We start from the raw sequence: 18,704 nt of genomic DNA on the forward strand, positions 1-18,704 counted from the left end.
TCATACTATTTCTGTATATTACTGCCAGGTCCCCAGGCAGCCAATCCTCTCTGAGGACAGACATTCAAATTTACAAATCAGAGCCTTCACGGCTTCCCAGCCAGCCAATCATATCTGAGGGCTCAGGCATTCAAATTTGCATATTGGGGCCTTCACGGCTTGTAAGCCAGCCAATCCTATCTGAGGTCTGCCGTTTCTTCTCTCCTCATATCTCAGCGACGGTTGTACAAAGAGCAATGAAAATCGCAGTCAAAGTACACCAAAGTCCGCTGATTCACCCAGTACAAAAATTATGTTTCTAGTCCACCTAGTTTTTGAGTTACACAAAGTTTTGTAACTCCAAAAAACGGAGTTTTTTGCCTCTCACCGCGAGCTAATTCTGACTGCTCATCACCCTGTTTTCCAGTCGCCTGCTCTCTTTCCCAGTGGCGCAGTTGGTAATGACACGGGTCTGCAACCAAAAGGTCGTGGGTTCGATTCAACCTTGGTCAACATTTTTTTTGCCCTACAAATTAATACACTATCACAGACAAGTAATTCATATTCATCATTTATTATAATTCAGCAAACTTTTATGATTTTAGCAGCTTTTTTGCCAAATCATGGTTTTTGTGCCAAATCATAACAGTTGTTTTATGTTATAGTATTACTACTAAGTGGAGGAATTTCTGTCATGTTACAGTATATGTGCTGATTACAGTATTTCTATATTATATTTCTCTTTCTAAATATAGCATTTCTGCTATATAATTGTATTTCTGCTATGTTATAATATTTGTGTTAAACCAGAGTATTTGTGCTGAAACATAGTATTTCTGCCAAATGATAGTATTTCTGTCAAATTATAGTATTTGTGCTAAAACATAGTATTAATTTAAAATTACAATATTCATAGTTCATCACAGTGTCTCTGGTAAATCACAGTATTTCTGCTATGTTGTACTATTTTTCTAAATCATAGTGTTTCCGTAATGTTTAAGTATTTTTGGCCAAATATATTCTTTCTGTTATCTTATACTATTTCTCCTAAATTCTTGTATATTTGAGAAGTTATCATGTTTCTGGTAAGTTACAATATTTCTGCCAAGTTCTGCTATGCTATTGTATTTCTGCCAAGTATTATGTTTCCTCTAAGATATTGCAGTTCTGCTAAGTTATTACATTTTAGCAAAGTTCCTTTGCTTCTGCAAAGTTTTTACAATTTCTGCAACTTTTTAGCTTTTTCAGCTAGTTTTAGCAGACAGCTTCAGCTTTAAAGCAATTCAGAATTCATATGATTACAACCAATATGTATTAGAATAAAAGAAACAAATGTGCAATGAACATGTCAGGAGTCGCTGTTAAAAAGTCTCATGGCAGTGGGGTTAAGGGACTTCCTGAACCTCTTGAGTCCTGCAGTGGAGTAAGATGAGCCTCTGCAGCTCCTACTGTGAGGATGCTTAGGCGATCACCAACACCAGCTCCTTGGTGTTGGTGTTCAGATTGTTCTTATTACTGCAGTCAGTTAAATAAATCTATCATAATAAAGTACATTTTAACATAATGACCTTATGTTTATTTATGTCTTTTAACCATTATTTCAAATTCAAAGAATCCTGTTTGAAACATTTATTAAACTTATAGAATTAAATTTCTGCTAGTTGTTTTTTGTTGCAAAAAAATCTAGTATAATAATATTTAAATTTACATATATTTTTCATGTTTTCAATGCCAATTTTGTGTAATTGCGGAGTTTCCCACTACCTGTGAATGCCTCTTTTTTTACGTCTCTGGCTGACTCCTGAATCTCCGCCCACTCTCTGGTCGATCCCTGCAGGTAAGCGCTGCTTCTCTGTCTCTCTTCTCTTAAGTGAAATGTCTATAAGCTGTTTGAGTGATTTAGCCAGTTGTTGTTAGTGACTTATAAAGCCAGTCGAAGTATAAGTCATGTTAAAGTAACACAATGACTGCTTTTTTAGTGAAACGTTGTAATTTTAGTATTTAAAAGGAGTGTTTGGTATGCTAGCCCTAACAACCTAAGCGCTAACGCCTAGCCTTGCTGCTATAGGCCCAGTGTGAAATTAATATGGTTCATTTGATTGTTTGATACAGTTATTGTGTTGTATTTGGTTCATTCGGTGTGTTAGTGTTTCTGAGTCTCTTAGTGAAGCTGAAGTTAGTTCTCCTCTTCACAAATCAGTCAGTTAAAACGGCCTCATTCTTTAGGTTGTAAGGTAATGAGCCGCCATTTTAGAACCACTGATTAGCTGCTGAAGCAGCAGGGTCGGTAACTTCAAAGGAGCCATTTTACCGCCATTAGCTGTGTCCCAAAACGTCGGCTGCATCCTTCGGAGGACCCGGCCTTCGCGGTCTACGGGCCGGGTCCTTCAAAGACCGAGAAGGCCGGAAGTGCGAGGCTGTGAAATGGGACGTCTAGCCTTCAGATTTGCGTCACCGCTGTCTCGCTGGAGTTTAATATCTCGGCCGTCTGCTCCTTGCTATTTAAAATATGACAGGACAGTGGCGTAAATTCTCGACCGTTTAACGTTTATTCAGCTGTGTGAAAATCCCGGAGGAACTCACCCGATGGATTAATAAAGTTTTATTTAATCCAATAATCTAATAACTTTGATCTCAGCCAAACCGATTTACTCCGGAACAAATAAAACACAGAAAAAAGGCAAACAATTACATTTTTAAGTTATCCGAGTGACTTATATATCATGTTTAACCTGAGTAGCGAAAGAGCGGGGGTCTGAAAACGATGAAGCCGGGAGTCCGCTGCTCTCGCCGGCTGGAGTGACTATTGCACCCCCCCGGGACGTTTTGGGACACAGCTTGCCGGGAGAAAAAGAGTCACGTGCCTGTACCGTTTGTGTTGTGGGTTAATTAACAGAAGGGAGAGAGAGGGAGGATAAAACACATAATATAAGAATAATAACATCTCTTAACAAGAAGGTTTTTTAAATTAATTAATTTTAGTTTTTTAGTTAATTTTTAAGAACTGTTTAACAAACACTTGTTTGTGCAGGTTGGTTTTTAAATATATCCTACACCTGCAGCTCTGTTTAACTTCTCACTTTGTGAAAAATTAATGAAATATAAAAAAGGCCACCTTCAAATAAATAAAATGCAGCAGTGCACCATTAATATTATAAATATGATATGTAAATATTTAAAACAACAGCATATTAAATGATACTAAATGATACTGTGTGCAGGTGATAATATTTTTAGGAAGCATAATTTGAATGCAGACCAACTCAAATGTTGAAGCCTACAAAGATATCATCCAAGCTTTCATTTATGATTGTTCATGCTTTGAAATTGTGATGTCAGAATTTGATAAAGTGTGCAGTGCTAGGTGTAGCAAATCATTGCTTATTAAATCTGCTGTGTTATCTAATAGCATGAGAAACTTGTGTGGCCTATTACAAATGGATGAAACCACATTTTACCTTAATGAAGACAGTAATCTTTAATAAGGTGTAGAAAAAAGAGGTGAGTTGTTTGTTGCTGTGGTAAACAAAGAAGTGTACTGAATCTTTTGGACAACACAGAGTGATGCAGTATTGACTGTGATGCTGATTTGAGTTGTCTCATTCTGTGTTTTTGTGCTTTGTCTTTTGTTACACAGAGTGAAAGAGATCTTTGGTTTTGCCTTTGCTGGTAAGTAAACAGTGATTGTAACTGAAGCAGTATGAACCTGGCATTGCGTAGCACATTGACGACTTGCACACGGTAGTGACTTTTGTGATATGTTTCCATTTACTGATTGGCAAAAACACAGGATTTGTGACCTGTAGTAGCAAAGCCCCCACACAGGGCCTCTGACTGTCCCTGAAAATGTCCCTGAAGTTTAATAGTCCATTTATGTATGATTTAAATTTTTTATGGCTTATTGAATCCAAACATAGTTAAATGTCAGATGTGTTTATACAGTTGTTCATTTTCTCCTTATGTTTGTGGATTTAAGTAGCAGACAAAACAATGAAAGTGTTTTAGGGGAGTCAGTATAAGTGGTTGCTCAAACACTTAAGAGCTGCACAGGTATTGATCTATATTGTCTCTCAAATTCTGCTGATGTATTACATTAAAGTCAGAACATTGTAGAAGCATTTTGCCTGACTCGGTATAAGTAATAGCTTTAACAGTTAAGCAATAATAAAAACAAAGAGAACCAGAGGTGTGAGTGGACATTGTTAGGTACATTACAGCCATTGTGTCGAATTAGTTTATTACTTATTTAGTGAATATAATGTGTTTTAAAATTAAATAGAAATGTTGCCAAAAAGGGACATTGCAACATACATAAATATTCCTAGCAACTGGTACAATGAAAGGACTTTTTAGTGTAATATTTTAAGACATTTAATTTTAATCACAAAACATTCTGCACCTCTGTTATTGTAACATGTCAGTATTTACATGTATTTTAGGATTTGCATATTCATATCAGACTAACCAAAACATGATGAGGTTTTCTGTTGCTTCTGATTTCAAGAATTACTTTGTATTTAATGTTTTTAACCTGAAAGGACATTAAAAGTTTTGGTTTTCCACACTTTATTAGCTCTGACCTGTTGTAGAAAATGTTGGAGCCACAAGGCTTCTGTGTAGGAAATATTTGGTGTGTCCTGCACTTGTGCCAACAAATATTGGTGCCTGTTCTTTGCATTTCTGTAGTAATAATGCTTTTATTACACTTGCTGTAGCCATGTGAGACCCTGCAGTTCAATTATCTCCTCTTTAGACTACAGTAAACTTAAAAAAGCTTAAAGTAATTGAGGATTTTACTAGTTAATTTGTGTCACAGTAAGTTGGATTGTGTGTGAAGAGGCTCAACAGTCTGACTCATCAAACAGTGATCTGATGAATTGTTTCCTTTCTCTAGACTGCTGATGTGATCGTCTCAAGTCTGGTAAGTAAAGGTTTGTCTGAGGTGCAGTGCTGGGAAATGTTTCTCATTATAGGAGATTCAGTGTAGTGCAGTGAGTGAGCACAGCTATTGGTGATCATTGAAAGTCATCAAATCCTAGAAAAATCTGTGTAAACATTTCCAGACCTACAGAGGTCGGTAGGTTATTGTAGCAGCGCATATTATTTCACATTAGAGCAGCTCATGAACAGCAGTTTAGGTACAATTAAGTCTTCAAGTAGGGCCTTGTGGATTTCAAAAGCTTCTTTCCCTTCATTAAATTAAGTCACTGTCTGAAAACTGCTCTTTGAATTAGTCTTTTAATTAAAGATTTTGTTGATGACTGGAAAAAATCAAAAGCACAGATACAGCACTCATTTCTGTATTTTATGATTAAATGATCTACAAAGAAATTATCACCATACTACATTTTTAATTAGGCCTTTAAATCCGCCATTATAAGTACGTCCTAGATTTAGTGGAGTGCTTATGGCTGTGTATTAAACATACCCCAAATGTGACTGAAATATAGAAACTGCTTTGTAGGAACCATCCATCTCCAAATTTCTCACTTTGCCAAAAGTCATACTGAATAAAGTATTGTTTACTTTTATGTTAACGGATCTCAAATCCCTGTTTCTGTGTGCCCAGATATTATGATGTACTGTTGTCCCAGGTAAGTACACACAGAAACAGTGATTTGAGAACTTTGGGGATTAAGGAACCTGTGATGTAGCATAAATTTTAAGTAGGTGGCCTGAAAGTGTCTGCTCTAACCTCAGTGTGTTGGTTTTGTTGGACCATATAATATTTACAGTAAGTTATTGTAGCAGCACATCTTGGTGTAAGTTTATAGACTCTGTTTGTTTTTATTGTGTTAATAGAATTTGAATGCAGGCCACCTCAAATGTTAAAACCTACAAACATTCCATACAAGCTATCATTTGTGATTGTTGCCTACTTTTAAATTGTGACATCACCATTTGATAAAGTGTGCAGTGCTAGGTGTTGCAAATCATTGGTCTACTCTCTTAAGTAATCGAACCTAAATTTTGGAGCATTACATGAATCAGAAACTTGTGTGGCTTATTGCAAATGAATAAAACTACATATTACCTTTATCAAGATGATAATCTTTAAAGAAAAACAGAGGAGAGTTGTTGTTTGTATTCCAGCTGTGGTAAACAAAGTCAGTTTCCGGAATCTTTTTGACTACAGAGAGTGATGCAGTATTGACTCTAATGCTGATTGGAGTTGTCTGATCCTGTATTTTTGTTCTTTGTCTTTTGTTACACAGAGTGAACAGATCTTTGGTTTTGCCTTTGCTGGTAAGTAGACAGTAATGGTAATGTTTAGTAATTTACCTGTGTCATCTTGCCATTCACTCATGGGCAAAAACAAATAGTCAGGATTTAGAATCTGTAGCAGCAAAGCCCCCACACAGGACCACTGACTGCCCCTGAAATTGTCAATGAAGTTTAATAGCCCATTTTTCTCTGATTTTAATTTTTGATGGCTTATCAAGTCCAAACATAGTTAAATGTCAGAGATATCTTTATGCAGTTGTTTGATTTCTCCTTATGTTTGTGGATTTAAGTATCAAACAAAACTATGAAAGTGCTTTAGGTAAGTATAGGTGGTACCTTGAACACTTAAGAGCACCACAGCTATCGATTTTTATTGTCTCTTTCGTTCCACTTATGAATTAGCATGAAGTCGAAACACTAGAAGTATTTTGCCTGAGTGACTGTAAGTGATAGCTTAAACGCTTAAGCAATAATAAAATGCAAGACAAGTACAGTTGTGAGTAGGTATATTAAAGCCAATGTTTTAAAATTAAATATAAATGTTGCCAAAAAGGGATATACTGCAAAACATAAATATTGTTAGCAACAAGTACAATGGAATGACTTTTTAGCGTAATATTTTAAGAAATTTTCATTAGAAAAATGGTGTGCCACTGTTGTTGTTGTGGTTTTCTGTTGCTTCTGATTTAAATAATTAATTTGTATTCAACATTTTTAATCTGAAATGAGATTAAAAGTTGTCGTTCTTCACATGTTAGTGATAGAAAATGTTGGAGCCACAAAGCTTCTGTGTACGAAAATATTTGGTATATCCTGCATTTGTGCCAACAAATATTGGTGCCTATTCTTTGCAATTCTGTAGTATGAATGTTTTTATTAAACATGTTAATTAACATGTTAACATGTTATTAAACATGCCATCTGAGACTCTGCAATTAAATTCAGCTCATAAAGCCTTAAATAAATTGAGAATTTTACTAGTTAATTTGTGTCACAGTAAGTTGGATTGTGTGTGAAGAGGCTCAACAGTCTGAATCATCAAACAGTGATCTGATGAATTGTTTCCTTTCTCTAGACTGCTGATCTGATCGTCTCAAGTCTGGTAAGTAAAGGTTTGTCTGAGGTGCAATGCGGGGAAATGTTTCTCATTATAGGAGATTCAGTGTAGTGCAGTGAGTCAGCACAGCTCTTGGCAATCATCAAATCCTAGAAAAGTCTATGTAAACATTTCCAGACTTACAGATCTCTCTTATCATCATGCTACATTTTTAATTAGGCCCTAATATTGGCCATGCTAAGTTTATTGTTTGTTTGTTTATTGTAGATTTAGCGGAGTGTGTATTAAACATGCCCCATATTTGACTGAAAAATGTAGAAACTGCTGTATAGGAGTCATCTGTCTCCAAATTTTTCATTTTGCCAAACGTCATACTGAGTAAATTATTTGTTACTTTTATGTTAACGGCTCCCCAGACATTATGATATACTGTTGTACCAGGTAAGTACACACAGAAACGGGAATTTGAGACCTTTGGGCATTTAGGAACATGTGAGTTGAGTGCATGTGAAGTGTTTAAAGCAGGTGGTCTGAAACTGTCTGCTCTAACTTCATTGTGTGGGTTTAGCTTGACCATATAATGTTTATAGTAAGTTACTGTAGCACCACATCTTGGTTTACAGACTCTGTTTGTTTTTATTGTGTTAATAGAATGCAAAAATGTCCTTAGAAATGTTCCACCACCATATGTTAAACATTTTCATTCAGTTGAATCTAATAATGTACTGTACAACTCTTCAGTGTGTAATGATATATATGTTCTGTATTTTTCGGACTGTAAGGCGCACTAAATTCTAAGGCACATTAAGCCAAACAAAACAGATAAGTCAAACTTTATTCAACTCATTTACAATAACTCTCAACAGCAGCACATCTCAGCACATCTTGGTTTAAGTTTATAGACACTGTTTGTTTTTATTGTGTTGATAGAATGTAAAAGTTTCTTTAGAATAATTCCACCACCATTTTTGAGCATTTTCAATCAGTTCAGTCCAATAATGTACTGTGGAACTCTTCAATATGTAAAGCCCTGTGTGTACTGTATTTTTCGGATTATAAGGCATATGCAGCTAACCAAATATTCAGATAACTCAAACTATTCAACTCATTCACAGTAACTCTCAACATTTTTCAGTGGTAACACATAACAATACACTTTTTATATGTGTACAATACACAATACACTTTTTATATGTATAAAGTACTTACAATAAAAGATTGTACACTTACAATCTTTTTCTGTTCAGTCCTCTTCCACAAATTTATCAAATTCTTCATTGATTGATCGGCTTGAAATCTGCTTCGTACGCATGTCTGTAAACAGATGCCAGGTCCTCATACACACACCATAATATTATGTTTAAGCACAATACGAATTACTCGGCGAGGCTGCTGACTACTGTAGCTGTAATGCTCAACAATCCATCAAGCGCTGCAGCTTTGTAGCTTTCCAAAGTCATACTAAAACATTTTGACAGAGGTTTGAGAGCTGTGTAGCACATAAAATTGGGTTGAGGTCAGTAAGCACAGCCAGAATTAATACATAAGGTAAACTGTTGATTTTTGAGAAAACTAAAGGATTTTAAGTGTGACTTATAGTCCGAAAAATACTGGAAAGCCATGTTTATTGGAAATATGCCTAATTCCAGTCCCTTTTTGTCTTACAGGTGACCGGCTGCAGAAAACCCTCTCCCTCTATCGTTGACAAGCAATTCAGTCTGTCCTATCACTCTCCCTCTCCCTGCTCCATCTTTGTTGACAAGCCATTCTATCTTCTATCATTCTCCGCCATGAGCTCTATCTAATTTTGACAAGCTTGAACCTGAGTTGACAAATAATCGAAGTTTGACAAGAAATCTAAGGTTGACAAGAAATCGAAGTTTGACAAGAAACCAAGTTTTTGGAAATTGAAGTTACCACAACTTCGTCGATCTGTTTTCAGAAATCTGAGAGATCTCTGCTCTCACTGCTCCTTCTTTCCTGTCGTTAAACTCTCTCATATCCACTCATTTTGCTGGAAATTACAAGTAAAAAGTTGAATATACAGTACAGTAGAACTCACTGTAGAAACTACTTACAGAGCCCTACATTTGTCATTTTAATTTTGCATTACACTTTGAAATAAACAGTGATAGTTTGGCTTACAAGTGCAATTACTTGGATAAATTATATAAAATATACACCTTTGTTGAGATTTATTTGTAGTAAGATAATCTGGTTATTTTGTAATACATACATTCAGACTGCTGTATTCAGATAAATATTAAATTTGATTCATATACATTTTTCAAGTCTGTTTCATTGGCTATAACATTTGACTACAAGTTTATACTATTATTATTTAAGGACAAACCCATTTTTGTCACTCAGTGTAAGTATTCAGTTACAATTGTCATCTAGAGGCTGACCTGAGAACCCAGACTTCCTGTTTCCTGACTGCTGCAGAACATCCAGCTGAAGAATCCCCATCGCCTGTCATCTGATCACCGCACCATCACAGCTCCTTATATTTGCTTTAAATTTTAGATATCTGAAAGATTTACACAAAGTCTGCTTAAAAGTTTTATTATAGCCTGTTGATTAATTGTTGAGATTTATTCTGCATATTACATTACAGAAGTATAGACCTATTTGTTATCCATTCTGGTTTAAAAAAATATAAGAAGTAATAATATACAGGTTTTGAAAAAGCTACAATAAAACAGACCAAAGTGTTTTCAGAGAACTTTAAATAACTTTTATATTGAGTTTGTATTTAAGTCAGCCTTTTACATCAATTCTGATAAATCTCTGATTTAATAGAAACTTGAGGTGTCATTAGTTTTTCAGTGTTTACAGGTTGAGTTTTGTTTACATTTGTGTATAAATACATATAAGGTCCAGTTTGTACTTCAATAAAATGCCAAGAAAAGGTCAAAGGTCGCAGTCCCAGAAGCTTAGACGTCAGAAGGAGAAAGAACAGGTGAATGTTTCTCAGAGCGGTGAGGAGGTAAATGTGTCTGTTACAAGTATTCCCAGTCCAGAAGTGCAGAGCAGCGTTCAGACAGCCGCAGTGTCTTATGCAGATGTGGTAAAGAGAGGTGTTTGCTCATCATCTGTGCCAAATGCTAAAGTACAGCAGGTAATCCAGACTGGACCCCAGGTAACTCTGCAAACGCAGCATGATGGAGAAGCTCCAGGACCGTCTCATGTACAGGTTACAAACAGTGAAAGTCGTCCACGAGTGAGTAGTATCTGTGCATCCCGAAGCCAGGCCTCTGCTAAGTATGGAAAGTACCGGAATCAGCAATGCATGGCTAACAGTTTGGTTTTCCTGTCATTCTTACACGAGGATGAATTCATTACCAGAGCAGATCTTAACCGTGTGTTGGACAAAGGCCATGCCGTGTATTCAGATGCCAGAAAGAGGTTTGTGAACAGCGTATTTCTAGCCTGCGATGAGCTTCCCACAGTGGTCACCAGCCGCAGACAGGAGTATCAAGTGGACATTTCTCAGTTTGCTCGTTACGGCACATTTGATGGTACAGATCACCTGCCTAGCCTTGAACATGGACTACAGTGTTTGGCTTCAGAGGTTCGCTACGCTTTGCTAGTCATGGGAGGAACCGCCATTGCAGTTTGCAGGCTGATTTCAGGTGAATATGCATATTTTGATCCTCACCCACGTAAGTCTACAGGGATGCCGTTGTTGCCAGGTGTAAGTGGTGGAACTGCAGTAATGTTAAAATTCACACGTCTTAACGACATGATTGACAGGATCAAATGTTTGTACCGAATGTTTAGCATCGCACCAACCTGCACTTATGAGCTACAGCCTGTCGAGTTTCACATTGAAAACGCTGCTGACCAAAGAGATGCTAATCAAACCACCGAAAACAGACAAACTGCTACAAGTGTTTCAGCTGCAGCTTTAAATGAACCTGTCCATGAATTAAATTCCCAAACATCCACTGAGCAGACAAGGAAAACTGTTATGGAGACTGTAATCACTGAAGTGACATCATCCAGAGTGGATTATTCAGATGAGACAGCTGCTACTGAAAACAAGAATTGTCCTTCTGATTATTTACAGAAAGAAACCTATGCATCTTCTGTGAGAGAAACTCAGGTAGTATCAGATGCTGTTCCTCAGAATGATTCGAACACTGCCTCCTGTTCAACTAAGGCAACACAGGAACTGCCACATAAAATTTTGAAACGTAATAAACAGCAAGCACAAAAAATGAGGAGAAGGTCACTGGCCCAACAGAAATTACCACAAAGAAAGGAAAATCAGAAAAGGAAGGAAAGGGAGATGTACACTTTTGATGAAAGCTTTAAGGCAAAGAAAAGAAATTCCAGTAGAAAGTCTAATGATCCAGATCACAGAGAGAAGAAGAGAGTGTACAAAAATAATCTGTATAAACTAAATGCTACATATAGAGAGAAACAGACAGAACATTTGAGAAAGATCTACAAAGAAAGAGATGATTTTAAGGAAAAACAGAAGGAGCAAATGAAAAGGCTGTATAGAGAAAGTGCTAAAATTAGAGAGAGAAAAAGGGAACGTGTCATAAGGACATACAAAGACAGTCCTATATTCCGAGAAAAGCAGAAAGAACGCATAAGAAGAACATATAGAGAGTCTTCTATATTCCGAGAAAAGCAGAAAGAACATATAAGAAGAACATATAGAAGTTCTGTTGAATTCAGAGAGAAACATAAAGCCTGCATGAGGTCACATGTATATAAACTATATAGAGAAAGTGAAGAATTTAAAAAGAAAAAACTATCTTACATGACTAAGCGTTATGGAGAAGAGAGACAATTTCAGCAACAACACAAAGAGAATATGAGAGAACGAATGAGAGTAAAATATTGGAACAGTTTTTCTTTCAGACAGATGCATAATATCAGATGTGCAATGAACATAAAAAGAAAATATCGTCAGATGCATCGACCAGCTGAAAGTTTACAGTGTCATCCAGATAACAGTTTAATGAATGAGGCCATATCTCGTTTCAGATCAAACATTAAGTCAGCACCATCTCATGTTTGTACTGTTTGTCTAAAAGCTTCTTTTCCTAATCAGGTGAAAATCTGCAAAAGAGAAAATTACTCAAAACACCAAACTGTAGCTCAACAGTGTCTAACTGGTAAATTTGTTCATGTGTGTGATGAAGCATGTAATGATCACTGCAGCTTTCCTGTTGAGAGAAAAAAGGAGTATATCTGTCACACGTGTCACAGTTCCCTCAAAAGTGGACGCATGCCAAGGCTTGCTGCTGTCAATGGTTTAGAACTGCAGGATATTCCAGCTGAACTTCGTGATCTCAACATTCTGGAGAGACATCTGATTGCCAAATGCATCCCATTTGCAAAGATTATTCCACTTCCAAAGGGCAGACAAAGACTCATACGTGGTAATGTGGTGTGTGTACCATCTGAAGTCCAACAAACAGTTGACTGTTTACCGAGGCTCAGAAGCCAATCACAGATAATGAGGATCAAGCTGAAAAGACGACTGTGCTACAAAGGCCATCAGCTGTTCCAGACTGTCACCTGGTCTAAACTCATTGAAGCTCTGCGTAAACTCAAACAGATTCACCCACAGTACACAGATGTTGTTATCAGAGATGATGCATTGCTTTGTGATCCAACGTTACCTGATGATGACAGCAGTGATGAAGCCAGCATGGGAAGTGATGATTATAATGAAGCAGATTTAATGGAAATTGACAACTATGAAAAAGATGCCCTTTTGAGTGAAACTGAGTCTGAAAGTGAACAAGCTATTAATATGCAATCCTGTGATGAACAACCAGAGGAACAAAACCCAGAGGAACCAGAAAGTGATTTGAACAATGGAGGTTTTGCTCTAGAAAGTTGTCTGCAGCCTGTAGACATTTCTGAAGAGATTCTCTGTTTCACTGATAACACATATTGTGTGGCTCCTGCAGAAAGAAACAATCCTGTTAGCTTCTTCAGAACTCCTCATTTGGAAGCCATGGCATTTCCTGTGCAGTTTCCTACTGGTCAGAATACACTGGATGAAAAGAGACGTCTCAAGCTCACACCGAGTGCTTACTTCAAGTCAAGGCTTTTCAACATTGATGCAAGATTTGCTAGAGATACAAATTACCTGTTTTTCTCACAGTTTGTCACTGAAATACACTTGGCTAATTCCAGCATGACAATACAGCTAAGGAAAGGTAAAACTATGACCAAAGATGGACGCAAAATCACATCAGGAATGTTACAAAGTAAGACAGAAGTAGAGAAGCTGGTAAGAAATAAAGATGCAATCAGATTTATGCAGCCACTCAGAGGAACTCCAGCTTACTGGCAGAAAACTACCAAAGATTTATTCAGTATGCTTCGTCAAATAGGACAACCTCAGTTCTTTGTCACTTTCTCTGCTGCTGAGATGAGATGGCCTGAAGTGATTCAAGCAATAAAGAGACAGCAAGGTGAAGAGGTTGATTTTGAAGCCCTGGACTGGTCAGAAAAGTGTGAAATCCTAAGATCAAATCCAGTAACCACCATGCGAATGTTTGATAAACGTGTTGAGGCTTTGTTCAGAGATTTGCTTTTTTCTCCTGCACAGCCCCTTGGTGAAATCATTGATTACTTTTACAGAGTTGAGTTCCAGCACAGAGGTAGTCCGCATATACACATGTTGCTGTGGATTCGAGAAAAGGTAGAAGTAGATGTGGATGACGACCAAACTGTCTGTGACTTTGTGGCCAGATACATCTCGGCTCAACTCCCTGATCCAGAAAAACAACCTGAACTGCACAAAAAAGTCACTGAACTACAAAAGCACAGCAAAAACCACACAAAAACATGTTTTAAGAGTGTGAACTCTGGTTGTAGATTTGGGTTTCCAAAACCACCAGCCACAAGAACAATGATTGTGAGACAGGATGAGGATTCAGACACTGAAGCTGCAAAAGCCAAACTCAGACCTTTGATGAACCTGCTGAAGGAACCTGAAGCTGCTTCGCTCACCATAGAGCAGATTCTGTCACGATGCAACTTGACAATGAATGAGTATGAACAATGCCTCCAGGACATAAACAAGAAAACAGCGCTGATTCTGAAACGGGACCCAAAGGACTGTTGGATCAACAATTACAACCCACACCTGCTTGAAGCCTGGAACGCAAATATAGATGTCTCATTAATTTTGAATGCCTATTCATGTATAGAATACCTCTGTAAATATATAACGAAGAAAGAATCTGGCCTCTCTGAATACCTGAAGACAGTTATTGATAACTCTGCAAAGAACACGGTCAATGAATGTGATGAAATGAGAGCTGTGATGCAGGCTTACTCAAAAAAGAGAGAAATCAGCGCACAGGAGTGTGTGACTCGAGTCTGTGGCCTAAAAATGAAAAAATGTTCCCGCAGTGTTGTATTTGTACCAACAGATGATAACCCGGTAAAAATGAGTCGCCCCATGAGCTATCTGGAAACCACAACACATGACAGTTGTAATATTTGGATGACAAGTTTGAGTGATAAATACAAATGCAGACCTGAGACACCAGAATATGAGGAAATGTCGCTGGCTGATTTTGCTGCGCTGTGCAGGTTGGTGAGTGGCCCAAATGAAGGAAAAGATGTGCTTCCTCTTCTAAACCAGCTTGGATTTGTACAAAGGCGAAAGAATGATAAACCAGCTATAATCAGGTATTACCACTGCTCACAAGAAAAAGAGCCTGAGCAATATTATGGACGACTGTTGAGACTTTACCTTCCACACAGATCAGAGCAGGAACTGAAACCACAATGTTTCCAAACCTATCAGTCCTTCTACAACTCAGGTTGTGTACGACTTCCATGTTCAGACCACAGTGAGTCTGTTAAACGGATTGTGAAAAGAAATAAAGACAAGTATGAGAAGAACTCTGAGGATATTGAGAGTGCACTGGAAGAGTTTGAACAAAATAGGGATGTTGTGATCGATGAATGGTGTAATCTTGCTCCTGAATCTGAAGTTGTGAGGTTGCAATGTGATGAGAATCTTCCTGAGAGACATGATGATGATGAGAACGAACAGGAGAATGTTCCCGACTACAGTCGTCAGTCTGATGCTGTAACAGAGATCAGAGCCATCAGAGAACAACCTGCAGTAGATCCAGCTGTGGTACGTGTCATGTATCAGAATCTGAACCAGAAGCAGGCCTGTGTGTTCTATGCTATAAGAGACTGGTGTATTCAGCGAGTTTGTGGTTTGAACCCAGATCCATTTTTCTTCTATATCAACGGTGGTGCAGGAACTGGAAAGTCACATCTGATTAAATGTATTCACTCTGAAGCATCAAAGATCCTGAGCAGACTGCCTGCTAATGCAGAAGAAGCTGACATATCAAATCCAACTGTTTTACTGACGTCATTTACCGGTACAGCAGCTTTTTCTATCAATGGCTCTACATTACATTCTCTACTGAAACTACCCAGGAGTCTGAAACCACCCATTCAAGGACTTGGTAATCAACTGGATGAAGTCAGATCTGAGCTGATGAATGCAGAAATTATTGTCATTGATGAGATTTCGATGGTTTCAAAACCCCTTTTTGCTTATGTGGATGCAAGACTGAAACAAATCAAAGGTACTCAAAGACCTTTTGGTGGAATGTCAGTTTTAGCTGTTGGAGATTTTTACCAGCTGCCACCAGTGCGACAGTCTAAACCTCTCTGTGTTTATGATCCAGAACAGATTGACCTATGGCAGGAACATTTTCAGATGATCACTCTAACCGAGATCATGCGTCAGAAAGATGATGTGGCCTTTGCAGAGATGTTGAACAGGATTAGAGTAAAAGAAAAGACAGATGAGCTTTCTCAGTGCGACAAAGATTTGTTGTCACAGGCTGTGACTGCACCAGAAGAATGTCCAACTGAGGTCTTACACATTTATGCCACCAACAAGAATGTGGAATCCCATAACACAGATACCCTGAAGAAGCTTCATTCAAACATCATAATCATCACTGCAGACGATTTCCAGAAGGATAAACGTACAGGCAGAATGGCACGAAGAGACAAACCATTTACAGGTGGGCGAAATGATTTACCCGACACCCTGAACGTCGCTGAAGGAGCTCGAGTCATGCTGACCAGAAATTTGGACACACTAAACGGTTTGGTCAACGGTGCTTTTGGTATACTGATAAAGGTGGTGAGATCTGAAAATGATGGACAAATAATTAAATTGGGGCTCAGAATGGACAACCGGCAGCCTATGAGACACAACCGCAGTGCTAATGCAGCATCTGATGATCTGGTTTACATTGAGAGAGCAGAGGAGAGTCTGAAGTTTAAAGGAGCGGTACGCAGACAGTTTCCTGTAAAGCTAGCATTCGCCTGCACAATTCACAAAACCCAGGGTCTTACAACACAGACAGCTGTAGTTTCAATGAAGAACATTTTTGAACCGGGTATGGCTTATGTTGCTCTCAGCAGGGTGACGTCTCTCAGTGGACTGTATTTACAGGACTTGGATGAGAAAAAGATTTACGCCAATCCCGAGGTAACTGCAGCGCTCCAAACCATGAGACAAGCCAGTGTTGAGGAAATGATGCCTCTTCTTCAGGTCAGAGAAACAGCCAGCAGACCTGACACTCTTACACTGATCCATCACAATACAGAGGGTTTGCCATCTCACATCAGTGACATCAAGAGTCATCATGAAATGTGTTTAGCAGATGTTTTGTGTCTCACAGAGTCTCACCTCCAAGGCTCCTTTGTTGCAGACAGTCTTCATTTGGACGGCTACACCATGTTCAAACGCAACAGACATGTGTCCTACACAAACTTTCCTCACATGGCCAGCAGAAGTGGTGGTGGAGTTGTTGTGTATTTGAGGAATCATTTTCAGGTTCAGGTAAAACAGTATCTGCATAATGTCACTGATCTTGAGTTTTTAGTGTTGAAGGTTCAGGCTCCATTCCCTGCGCTCATTGCGGTTGTGTACAGACCCCCTGACTACAGTTTGACACCGTTCATGCAAAACCTGGTAAGTCTTTTAGATTCACTTGAAATAATGGACTGTCACCCAATAATTGTGTGTGGAGATTTTAATGAAAACCAGTTGCAGAGTGGAAGAAAACAGATTCTGGAGCAGTTTCAATCTAGAGGGTATTCACAGCTGATCACTTCTGCCACTACAGACAAGAACACCCTGCTTGACCTCATTTTTCTTTCTCGGCCACAGCAACGTCTACATTCAGGTGTCCTGAGATCATATTACAGTTACCACAACCCTGTGTTTTGTGTCCTGTCCTCGAGCCAATCATGAAGTCGTCTGGTGAGTTTTGAAACAATTACAGATCATGTTTTTTTTTTTTACAGTTTACTGATTGTAGAGTATGAAAAAGACTTTTCATTGAAAAAATTGTCTGCCTTCTGTTATCATCAAGAGTTTTTGTTGATCATGTTTTACAGGTACAAAAAAATGTAAAAAGTTTTAAACTATCCTTAGGCTACCAGAGATTTCTGTATTAATACATTTAGTGGAGAAAAATATTTTTTACAGGTAACAGAATGTTTATAAAAACTGATTTAGATGTAAATGGAAAGTTTCTGCATCAATTTTCTGACTTGGCCTTTATCCGGGTGGGTTTGGGTTTGGGTGGATAAAGGCCAAGTCAGAATTCTCTGAGCAGCTGGAAATAGCTGCAAAGACATCAGAAAGCATGGGCTTTAGGTGTAGCCCATACTTTCTGATGCACTAAGTAGATTTACTAACTGACACCCCATACCAGCATTATATTGACACTTGGGGGCTGAGATGGGTGGGTGGGGAGGGTGGGTAGTGTTAAAAGCACTTTATGTTTTGTAGGTTTATTTTCTTCAGACAGGGCACACACAGTCATGTCTCCTTTGTGGCAAAACCTTCAAACGTCACCTCAGCTAAAACAACAACATCGTAACATCATCTTCATGAACTGCCGATCTGAACCTGATCCATCAGTGCTGGACTGCACAGATAACTACATGTCACACAGACACTGCTGTTTTATGAACTGCCATACCAGTGTGTCTTCAATGGAGAAGATCACATCACCTGACCTCCTGCCTAATCTAGAGACCATCACTATGCTGCCACAGTCGACACCTCTGAAACCATCAAGGATGACTCATACTGAGGAAACTGTACTTCCTGTCAGAGTCCAGTGATCTACAGAGCAGAGAGAGGTATGATTCTTTATCTTTGATAAAAACAAAATACAAGTCAGAGCTTTTAATTTAATTAATTGATTCATTTAAACCCTGTTTATTTCATAAATAATTCCACACTCAAATAATTAAACTAGTTGGCACTTTATGACTTTTAATTCACATTATGGATGAAAAATCTATGTTTTTTTTTCCTACCTCTTCTCTCTGTGCAGGTATTGCTGTCTTCTGAGTTTTTCAGTTTCCAAACTGAGACATTCAAACCTCATCACTT

At 38.1% G+C, this 18,704-nt stretch overlaps 1 protein-coding gene and 2 long non-coding RNA genes across 3 annotated transcripts; all 3 read left to right on the plus strand.

Annotated features, from left to right (window-relative positions):
- The first annotated feature begins 1,801 nt into the window (after positions 1–1,801).
- On the plus strand, positions 1,802–6,300 carry LOC148095644 (uncharacterized). Its single transcript, XR_015717642.1, has 4 exons — positions 1,802–1,816; positions 3,617–3,648; positions 4,874–4,900; positions 6,195–6,300. It is a non-coding gene; the product is annotated as an uncharacterized LOC148095644 (long non-coding RNA).
- Positions 6,301–6,709: 409 nt separating this feature from the next.
- On the plus strand, positions 6,710–9,544 carry LOC148095645 (uncharacterized). The gene is made up of 2 exons (XR_015717641.1): positions 6,710–7,306; positions 8,929–9,544. It is a non-coding gene; the product is annotated as an uncharacterized LOC148095645 (long non-coding RNA).
- A 6,592-nt stretch (positions 9,545–16,136) lies between these two features.
- LOC148095646 (ATP-dependent DNA helicase PIF1-like) lies at positions 16,137–17,538 on the plus strand. Its single transcript, XM_087837047.1, has 2 exons — positions 16,137–16,844; positions 16,975–17,538. The coding sequence occupies exons 1-2, from the start codon at positions 16,281–16,283 to the stop codon at positions 17,113–17,115; spliced, it is 705 nt and encodes a 234-aa protein (XP_087693173.1). The 5' UTR covers positions 16,137–16,280; the 3' UTR covers positions 17,116–17,538.
- Positions 17,539–18,704: the final 1,166 nt, after the last annotated feature.

Source organism: Neolamprologus brichardi, unplaced genomic scaffold (genome assembly GCF_056152115.1).
Source record: "Neolamprologus brichardi isolate AB-2024 unplaced genomic scaffold, ASM5615211v1 NODE_ptg000063l+_length_572389_cov_1, whole genome shotgun sequence".
Lineage (NCBI taxonomy): Eukaryota > Metazoa > Chordata > Actinopteri > Cichliformes > Cichlidae > Neolamprologus > Neolamprologus brichardi.